This window comes from Nilaparvata lugens, chromosome Y, assembly GCF_014356525.2.
Source record: "Nilaparvata lugens isolate BPH chromosome Y, ASM1435652v1, whole genome shotgun sequence".
Taxonomy (NCBI): Eukaryota; Metazoa; Arthropoda; class Insecta; order Hemiptera; family Delphacidae; genus Nilaparvata; species Nilaparvata lugens.
In genome coordinates this window covers 1,658,739-1,669,918 of record NC_052519.1, presented here as the reverse complement: position 1 = coordinate 1,669,918, position 11,180 = coordinate 1,658,739, and the positions used below count along the sequence as shown (strand labels likewise).

Here is an 11,180-nt window from a genome sequence, read left to right as displayed (position 1 = left end):
TTGAGTACAATACTAAAAAAAAGTAATTATAGAAGAGAAAAAAGAGAAGAAAATCAGAACATACAAAGGAGTTAAAAATATGCTTGCAAAAAAAATGCCTAAACGCGCCAACAGTTGAAGCTTTTCATTTAAACTGTACGGAGATGCATCAATCAATTTAGATTTTATTGCATTCTTAAACCTTTTTGAGCTCTCAATACATTTTATTTCAATAAGAAGAGAGTTATAAGCTCTTAGTCCGCTATAATGTAGCCCTTTCTCTAAGCTTGCTATTCTGTGTTGCGGTTACTGAAGATGAACTATTTGGTTTCTAGTATTGTGTCTATGATGGATATGACTCTCTCTCAATATCTTCTAGTTTTTCTTTGCCATAGTTGCAATTTCGAGGAAGTACAATGCAGGAACTGTTAAAATTCTAAGTCTTCTGAAAGAGTTTTTACAAGATTCATAAGGCTTAAGTTGTCGACAATTCTGAAGGCTTTTTTTGCTTTTTAAAGACAGAATTAAGATTATTTTCCCACTCCCCAAAACATTATGCTGTATTGAATTATCGACATTAAATAACTATGGAAGACATTAACAGAGTTTTTGTTCCATTCTTCAACACTTTCAAAGAGAAGCAGACACTTGAGAGTTTGTTCAGAATGTGATCCACTTGATCATTCCACCCTGAGACAGTTTCTGATTCTGACTCCCAAAAAGCAAACTTCATCCTGATCAATCTCATCCATCTTTTGGCAGATTGTGCCACTTAATTTACTGGTCAGCTTAAAATACAATAATTTAGTTTTGTTCATATTCAAAAAAGACCGTTAGCCTGAAACCAGATGTTCATGGATCTGCAAAGGATGTATGGAGTTACTGCCACAGGCCTCTTGACGTGCAATATTCAGATGGTTCTCAACGAGGTCGATGCAGCTTGCTATAGTGCACCTTGCATGTAACTCATGTTGCATGCAGCGGTATAGTATTGAATGTAATACTTGAGAACAAGAAGAGAAGCTGTTGAAATCATAGAAAAAATATCTAATATTCAAATATTTACCGATTTCTTTGTGCATAAACCTGTAGATGAAATCCCAAGTGGTTTTTAGGCATTTGTTGCTGTCAAGGAAAATGGCGCCCACCAACGATTCAAACACATCACCAAGAATCTTTGGAACCTGAGAATCATCGAATTGAAATACATTAACATAAAAACAACGTTCGAGTCATTCAACATTAAAAACAATTATGATAATAATAATAATAATAATAATAATAATATTTTATTAACTCAAGAGCTTTTACAAACATAGAGTTTCGTCATACAGTAATTTATAGTTAATACAATATAAATATAAGTTCCATGTCAATAGTCCATTCAATATAAAAATCTTATCACAGCTTGATAACAATCATTGAATTGCTGTCATAGCAATGATTGACTAACCTAATTTTTGATAGAGTGAAGATAATAAAATCAGACAATTCAAGACTATTTTGTTGTTAATGAACATACGTGATTCTGTAATGGGAAAAGTCACAAGACTTTTGAAAAAAACATGAAGTTGAAACAAACTCCAAAATTCACACTCTACGTCAGGCTTAAGGAAAGTATTGTTAAAAAAATATAATACAATATGAAATTAAAACTATTACTATTACACAATATAAATCAAAAATTCAACTATGGAATAAAATATAGGCTACTTATACAAAATACAAACATATATAAAATAAGCATCTTAATTCATTCTGAATTATTGTTATTATGCTAAATGTTGCTATTATTGTATCAATTCCTAACCGAATGTTTATAATAGAACGATAATAAGAATTGATCCAGCAACAGATAATAAATTCTATTGATGGTATATAAATATTACGATAGCACGTCCAGAAAGTAAGTTCCGTTTCAATTTATATCCGCTGCAGCGCTGCGATCGCGGTAGATGCTCTGTATCAATGAGAAGAAACGTGCTTATTGCGAGATACTTCGGAAATTGCGCCGTGCAATACAGAATAAGCGCCGAGGATTGCTGTCAAAAGGTGTTGTTTTTCTTCACGACCACACACTGCAAATGTGACGAAAAACCTCCTACAGGGATTTGGCTTGGACGTGTTTGACCATCCTCCTTACAGCCCTGACCTCGCTCCTAGCGACTTTCATCTGTTCTTACATCTCAAGTCTTTCCTTGGTGGTCAACACTTCAACAATGACGACGAGCTGAAAGAAACTGTTCCAACTGGTTGAAGACACAGGCGGCAAATTTCTATGAAGAAGGTATACAAAAACTTGTGCCACGCTATGACAAATGTCTGCGAAATTTCGGTAGTTATGTGGAAAAGTAGTTTAAGAGTTGTAGAATTTTGTACAATAAATAACTTTTCTGTATCTGTACACAATTAAATTTTATTACCAAACGGAACTTACTTTCTGGACCTACCACGTATATCGATAGAGGGCGCGAGATATAACATTATTGAATCAAATCAATAATGTATGGTCCCTTAAATGACGTTAAACCCAAGTTCGACTGTATTCTCACTTGGATGAATTGGATGGCATTAGGCCTACTATACCTCAATGGACTCGCCAATGTTGCAGTCAATCTCATCGATGAGGAAGAGTGTGTCGTCGGAGAAGTCGTGGTTGCGCGACTCCTGTCGCTCGACAAATGCCTCGATCACCTTGGACAGCTGGCAGGATCGCAGCAGCAGGAACTTGTGCAGACCGATGCGGACTGCGATCGACGCCAAAGTAACGTTGTTCACCAGTGCAGAGCGCAGGTCCGTCAGCTCACCCGGTGTCAGGTTGTCGCAATACTCGTACATGTGTGTCATCACCAGAAAATCTGCAACCATTCATTTACTATAGTGAGGTACACGTTATAATGGCAGTGAATGAATGAATCGATTTATATTCCAGATATGAGTAATATCTCTACAGAAACATCTGTACTAGTTACCCTAGCAACAGAATTGCAATGCTATAACAAATATCCATTTTCCAGTTAGTTTTCATTTACGATTCTAGTTCATATCAAATTTCAATGTATTCAATTGAAGCATTCTACCATATTCTATTTATTCAATCATAAAAGTTGAAGAGCTTCTATCTCACTCACATCCACAGAACAAGATGCTAGTTTACATAGCTAGAGGAGATAATTTCAAGAATAACTTATATCTATAATACATTTTCGTAATAAAAATCTCAATAAATATGATCAAGTCGCCATAACAATTCAAAGAAACAAAGAAATAAGAGAAATTATAAAGAGCTACTAAAAACGTATGTACGATCCAAAAACATCAGTTCAGGAAAAAATTACAATAATTCACAGATCGTACTTCGAGTAATAAAAACAACAAAAAGACATTAACTATAGAAACACTTCCATATTAAATTATATAACGTGATCTCAAGGATGTCTTAAACGATCCTACCGATTTCTCTCCCTTATTTCTAACAGGAGAGAATTCCATGCACTGATGGCAGATACCGAGAAAGAATTATTAAACAATGTAGTACTATATAAGGGAATTTGCAAGGTATAATCTCTCACTCTTGTACTTCTACCATTCACAATTCTCATGAAAGTGAAAGATTCTGCTTAATAAGTTGTGTTGAATTTCAATACTTCGTACGAAGGCAACATATCAGGTATTCTCTTCTTTCATTGATTGTCATGAGGTTTATTGATTGTATGAATGGAGTAACATGGTCATCATATTTCAAGTCGAAAATAAATTTAATACAATTATTGAATACTACCTGTGATCGATGTGAAAGGCCTTGAGGGATGTCATAATACACAGGAACGCAATAATCAAATCAATCAAAAGAATTCGGAGAAGATGTGCGAGAAAAGATGATTTCAACTGATACACTAAGGAATTCACCCTTTTTGAAATATATGCTACTTGATCATTCCATGATAGGCAGTTATTAAATAGTGGAGCAAGATAGGAGAATAGCGTTGCCGATTCTCTGCCTTCCCACTGCCTTCTATAGAGGATAGCTGATACCAGCCACAGCAACGAGTACCAAATATATATTCACATTTTCCACGATTCCGAAATTTAGTGGAGTTGGTTGATTAACCAATTATTGATTTAAAAAAAACTTGATTCCAAAGTGTGGTAGAATGGATCCACTCCATCAACATGAAGGGACGTACTCCATCAATACCAATCTCACTTATATTCTGTGAGAGTTTGAAACTAGACTTGGCTTTCTAGTGACTATTTCACTCCAATATATATTAGTAATACAGTATATTAGTAATATATTAGTATATTCTCAAGCCCAGAGATCAAAATCATGTAATTCACATAGCTTCACGAAAAAACTACTAGGACTATTGGCTTGAGTTAACAGTGAAATTTGGAACATAAACGTCCTATACAATGGCATGTCTTCTTATGTAATCTTTTCTCTATGATAATATACACTTTGCTATTGTGAGGCCCACGTTATAATGGCAGGGGAGAAATATGGGGAAACTTTCCCCATTCTCTGCCTTGCCACTGCCTTCTATAGAATATACGGTAGCTGATACCGGTCAATTTGATGTGATATTAACTGGAGAATTCGGATTCTTAGGGCAGGTTTCCGAGCTCGGGATTTAGCTAAACTCTAGACTTTAAACAGCTGGAGTCAGAAAAGCGTAGTCGCAGTTTTTATGACAATCTTTATTTACTCATTTCTATAATTGGAAACGTTTTCTTTGACGAAATGAAACTACTAGAGTCAGAATATTAGCTTTCTGAAACGGGGCGTAGTCGCAGTTTTTATGATAAACTTTATTTTCTCATTTCTAAAATTGGCAACGTTTTTCCTTGATGGAATGAAACATTCCTAAATAATTCAAAATAGCTGAAACTTTACACTATTTCTCTTTATTTTATTTGGTGTTCAATTTTCTAGCTTTTCGAATTTAAATTTAAACGTGGACTGCGATAACGCCCCGTTTTGGAAAGCCAATTTTCTGACTCCAGCTATTTAAAGTCTAGAACTTAGCTAAATCCCGAGTTCGAAAACCGGCCCTAAGATGAGTCTGGTTAACAGAGAATGTGAAAATTAAATAAAAAAAGATTGATCGTAAATGTGACAGATTGCATGAGTAGCGGAAAATGTGTCTGACAAGAAGTCAACCACTACATTATTATTTGAACTTGACAGCAAGTCTATAATGGCACTGACCAAGTATGGCGTCGCCGAGAAACTCGAGCCGCTGATAGGTTGGAGTGATGTTGTTGGGCTGGTAGGTGGGATGCGAGAGTGCCTGCAGTAGGAAGGCGCGATCTTTAAACTTGTAGTTGATAAGTTTCTCGAGATAGTCGGGATGATGGATGTGGAAATCGATTTGCCCGCCCTTGGACAGAATGGTCGGCTCAACCTTCTTCTTAGTGTACACGTCAGGTGTGATCAGCTTCGGGTCGATTACCTTCAGCCAGCGTAGCATATCAAACCCTTTCTCCAGTCCATAGCTCTGTCAAAATTAACAACAATTTGTAATACTCTCTAAATAACAATCAAGGTCTATACGGGACACGATCCCGTGATGCATTGCAAAATCGTCATTTTGTGGGGTTCTAGTTCACCAATTTTCAAATTTATCAGCTGTTATCATTATAGAGTAAACAACATGATGTGTTAAGGTAGGCGCACACAGATCGTCATCGGACGGACGGCACGCATCGGACGTTCGGACGATTAGATTTGATGCATTGTTTTCAATTGGAGTGCGCATATCTATCCGCATCGTATAGGTAAGTCCGAAATAGGGTTATGATTTCACTTCACTAAAATTTAGTCCATTTCCACTCAAAAACAACAAAAACTAAGATTTTTGAATTTTGACGGTTGAAAACAGAATAAAAAACAAAAATATCACACACAAATCACCATTAATTGGAAAATGGTTAGATCTGATGCATTGTTTTCAATTGGAGTGCGCATATCTATCCGCATCGTATAGGTATGCGCACTCCAATTGAAAACAATGAATCAGATCTAACCATTTCCCAATTAATGGTGATTTGTGTGTGATATTTTTGTTTTTTATTCTGTTTTCAACCGTCAAAATTCAAAAATCTTAGTTATTGTTGTTTTTGAGTGAAAATGGACTAAATTTTAGTGAAGTGAAATCATAACCCTATTTCGGACTTTTAAATGTTATCTAAATTTGGGAGAGAAATAGTACAAGGAGTATCTTTAGTTTTCTCTCCCAATCAGTGCTTCTTTGTGAAAAATATAAATAAATATAATAATATATAAATATAATAATCGTCCGATCCGTCCGATGCGTGCCGTCCGTCCGATGACGATCTGTGAGCGCCTACCTTTGGGTGTAATATTTTCCAAGTGACACTGCTTTGAATAGTAAAATAAATTCTTCCGACAGATTAATAGTATTTAGATTACAACTAGAAACTGAATTGTTGAGTTGATTTTTAGATTTAATTGATTGGGAGCTTTCAACTGGTTTTGAAGTTAGCCTCTTGTCCCGATACCTTATGAATCATAACATGTAACAAAGAATAGGAGAAATTTTTAATAATAAATAAATAAATTATTCGTCAATTTATTATTGAAATTTCATTATTAAAAAAATCTAAAACCTGAATTTACATATTATCTGACACAGAATATTGTTTTTAAAATGCATAATGCATTATTTTGTTACGAGAAAATTGAATTAGATTAGATTTTGAAATGTACCGCCATAAAAAACGCACAAAATGGCCGCTCCATAAGGAACACGGGTGTCTTGACCTGGTTTTTATAGACCTTGATAACAATGAATATTACCGCAAAATTACTATACTTGATAGATTTATTTTCATTTACCGTAGCAATCACAAATTATATTCAAACACATCAATTAGTTATCTATCAATCAGATTAAACATACACATAACATTATTTTGCCTGTTGTTTCTATCGCAATCATTTTTATGAAATGTGTATCATCATAGAGAACAATAGCGTAAGTAGATATCCCATGGTATAGGACGTTTATGTCGCAACTTTTACTGTTAACTCAAGCCAATAACTGTCGATTTTTACTGTGTTGTTGAGGTGAGAGTGTATGAACGGCACAATATGAGAGACTACCAGCGTCACACGTCAGAAGGAACTACGTGGACTACCGGCTTGAGATAACAGTAAAAGTTGCGACATAAACGTCCTATACCATGGAATATCTACTTTAGCTTTTGTTTCTCTATCATTGAATAAATAAATGAAATATGAAATCGAACACAATTTTTAGAAACGATGAAACAGCAAATTTCCCAAAAAGATCGTTCATATTATCTTAATTGTGTCTAAAAAGATTAAAAAGTTTTCAAGTCAAAAATTACATTTACATTAAAAGATTTCTCCTGAAAATTAGAATAAAATGTTAATTATGTGTTATTCATCGGTTTATCTATAATTTTATCGATTTGTATCACATACACTATCATAATAAGGCTGCCACCCAATATATTGCAACGATTATAAATACTCAACATTTAAATAAATAAATATGTTTATTGGTCATTAATATTACAATATTAAGTGGGCCATTGTCAGACAGCATAAAAACAATAGAAGGTTTACAACAAAATTTAAAAACTATTAGTAAATATTTAAATTCGACAACATGTTTACAATTAGCAACATCGAAATTCAACCGCAATCCTATTATATTGAGCGAGCAATTTCTGTAGTTTTATATTTGGTTATTTATATTTATTTATTTATGGTTATTTATGTTTTACGGATCTCGAAAAAGGCTCAAACAATTTCCACTAAATTTGGAACATAGTAGGTTTATGATATAAAAATTCGATTGCACTATGTCTCATCCTTGAGAAAACTCGCTGAACGACATTAAAAGGATAATTCATCCTTGGCTGAAACAGCTGAGACTTTCGTCGTCTGTGGATAATAAAAAGTTAGTGAGCGAATGAGTCTGCAGAAAATCAAAATATCGCATCCCCGAAATTCATAAGCTGACGTATAGCCAGCTGTAAAATGTATGAACACGATCATTTTAGAGAATTATTGTGTTCTGTCATGGCTTACTTTAGATAAAGGCTGGAGCGCACAACTTGGCAACGTCGCAGTCAAGCTCAGCTTCAGGCCGAGAAAAGTGAATTCACTTGGGTAGACTCCCGTTTAACTACCAGCTTTACGCCCTTTATCAAATACCAATACTGAGAAATTCAATTCAATGATAGTAAAAAAATATATAATATTAACTGATAGACTAATTTTAGTTTTAGCTCTAGGAGTTCCAAGTATAATGTCTAGCTTGGCAATATATTTCACTGTACTTACTTTCTGTGTCTGTATTTCCTACGAGCAATTTTAACGATCAAATGTATTTCATTAATAGATGAAAGTATTGAATAGTAACTTCTAAATGTAGAATAAAAATATGAAAGTCGAATATTGTCTTCCTTTTAAAAAACTTCTGAATTTGATGCATTCGCTTTTTGTGAATCTATAACTAACCGTAATGATAGTCGATAGTTCAATAATATCTATCAAAGGGAATATATTCTACTACCATTTAGTTTTTGTTCGTAATAATATCCATCAATTTATATTAAAACACATCATTAATTACCCTACCCTTTATTATTCTTTTTTCTTTTAAAACAAGACTTGTTTCCACTCCTCTTTTTTTATTTAGGGAAAATGGCTTCAGATGAGTTGGAACTAGTCGTGTTTTGGATGAAAAAAATACAAAGAGTACGGTATTGAAGATTTATATCATGTTTTAATAATTTCAAAGTAGCCTTATAAAGAGAAGTGATAATTCATATTAATAATGAATTAATAGGTTATTGAATGAATAATGATAATTCATTCAACTTTGTCCATTAACTAAATTATATCTAGGCTTAATAGTATACAAAAAATTACAGAAGAATTGATATCCAATAGCAATAGTTTAATCTATCTTTACATATCTCTGTGGGTTTATAATCACATTATTGACATAAATCAAATACTTACTATCCCTACTAACAAATGCAAATGATTTCACAATATACAATAATACAAATGATTCTACAAAATACAATTTTTCTAATGGTGTAATGAATCTATGCATATCAAATAAGGCAAAGTCGGCCTGAACCACACGTTGCCATATTGAACATTTTCCGGCCTTCTACCTATAGTAGGCTGTGGTTCTGTTAATCAATAATAATAAAAATAACAAGCGAAGCTCGGTGCCCCGATATTGATTAATTGAATTGAACAAACTCTCACCTGGATATACAATCCGAGCAATGCTTCAACACTGTCCGACACAGTCTTATTAGATATGACTTGCTGAGAAATGAAGTGCGCATTGCTGTAGTTGCAATAATCCAAATCCTCTTCCCATTCCTCCAATTTCTCCTCAATTATGTCTTTGGTTCTCGGCGACAGTTTGCCACATTCTATCTCGTCTCTTGACAGCGGAATTTCGTACAAGTAGCGTGGATTTATGTTCAACTCTCGAAACAAATTCTGCACTGTACGATCCACACAAAATCCGGGCGCAATCCAATCGGACTCTGTGTTGAATTCATCAGCCTGCAAAATATTAGAATGTCAAGTGGATTTTTACAATATTCCAATAAAATTTTAGTGTTTGGAAGTTTGTGTTTCTTCCATGGTTACAAATCTTCTCAAATAACTCAATATTATATCGTTACTTACAAAAGTGGTAATTGAGTGGAATATTTCTAATTAATTCGTTTATTCAAGCAATCTAATTTCATGTTTATTTTGGACTGAAATTCGATAGAAATTGTACACGTGAAATTAGAATAAGAATAAGAGGTACCAGTTTACAACGGACACATCAGGTATATAAAAAGTTGTACTTACTCCATCTATATATATAAAAGTGAAATGGCACTCACTCACTGACTGACTGACTGACTCACTCACTCACTCACTCACTCGCATAACTAAAAATCTACCGAACCAAAAACGTTCAAATTTGGTAGGTATGTTCAGTTGGCCCTTTAGAGGCGCACTAAGAAATCTTTTGGCAATATTTTAACTCTAAGGGTTGTTTTTAAGGGGTTAAAGTTCGTCTTTTAGCATGTATATTCTTCTTCTCCCAATCTCTTAATTATAATTGAAATTTCCATATCATATGTTACTATAGAACTATAATCTAGATAGAGTACCTCTTCGAAACAGTTGTTAACTGGCAACTAAATTAATAATTTTGTCAGGTTGGCATTAAGTTGAGTTGACTTTGTTAGGTTGGCACCAAGTTGAAGATTTAAATGCATTTATCGCGGAAAAATTGATTGGGCACTGCTACTTCAATCCTGGGAATATTATTTTACTAGCAGTCAGGCTCGCTTCGCTCGCCATATCCGTTTAGCCAGACGTTTAGTCTGGATCCCTGACTGGATCGTCCTAACATATGATAAAAATGCTCAAATGAAAAATGCAGGCGAGCGAAGCGAGCCTGCTGATCTCATTCTTTGACGATCCAGTCGGGGTCCAGGGGGCGGAGCCCCCTGGCTAGACGGATATGGCGAGCGAAGCGAGCCTGACGGCTAGTTCCTTATAAAACTTATGGATTTGATTATGTGATATTTTGTTCAACTTGAAACAACAATTTTTTCTTTGCATTTAAATTATATTAATATAAATTCTAAAATTAACGTTCTTCACTCATCAAGGTTATGTTTGGTTCTGTTATGCTTTCCAGAATGTTTAATACTCTATTTGCCATTAAACAAACAAATTGCAAGAGACTTCGTCATAAGGTCACAAACATAATCAAAATTGATACATTAATACAATATCTACTGAAATAATAATAATATTATACAGAATAATGATACAATAGTTATGTTTTACTATTATTTAATTTCTAATTTCTCACTCAAAGAATAGCGTGTCAAAAACAATTTTACAAAATTTAAAACAAGTAGCTCAGTAAGTTGATTATTCTGTGTCATAACCTAAAAATTTGGAAGAAAAATAGCACAAGGACGACCTCATTATTTTATCAACCAATGTTATTACATCAATGTCATATGTATCGTTAATATATAAATGAATGAAAATTATTTATTTCAACGCAAAATTAAATTCAGAGAGAATTAGCTCTAGTTCTTTAATTACAACGTTCTGAATCGGAAATATACAAGTAGGCCTACTAGATTATTCAATT

At 33.9% G+C, this 11,180-nt stretch overlaps 1 protein-coding gene across 1 annotated transcript in view; it reads right to left on the bottom strand.

Moving 5' to 3' along the window:
* Positions 1 to 812: 812 nt before the first annotated feature.
* The window catches only part of LOC120355170 (endoribonuclease Dcr-1-like), a 31,931-nt gene continuing 21,563 nt past the window's right edge, over positions 813 to 11,180 (bottom strand). The window contains exons 3-6 of the mRNA XM_039443494.1: positions 9,263 to 9,571; positions 5,192 to 5,480; positions 2,566 to 2,837; positions 813 to 1,163 (exon numbers count right to left, since the gene is read on the bottom strand). Coding sequence (XP_039299428.1) covers positions 813 to 1,163; positions 2,566 to 2,837; positions 5,192 to 5,480; positions 9,263 to 9,571 — 1,221 coding nt within the window. The remainder of the gene's footprint in view (positions 1,164 to 2,565; positions 2,838 to 5,191; positions 5,481 to 9,262; positions 9,572 to 11,180) is intronic.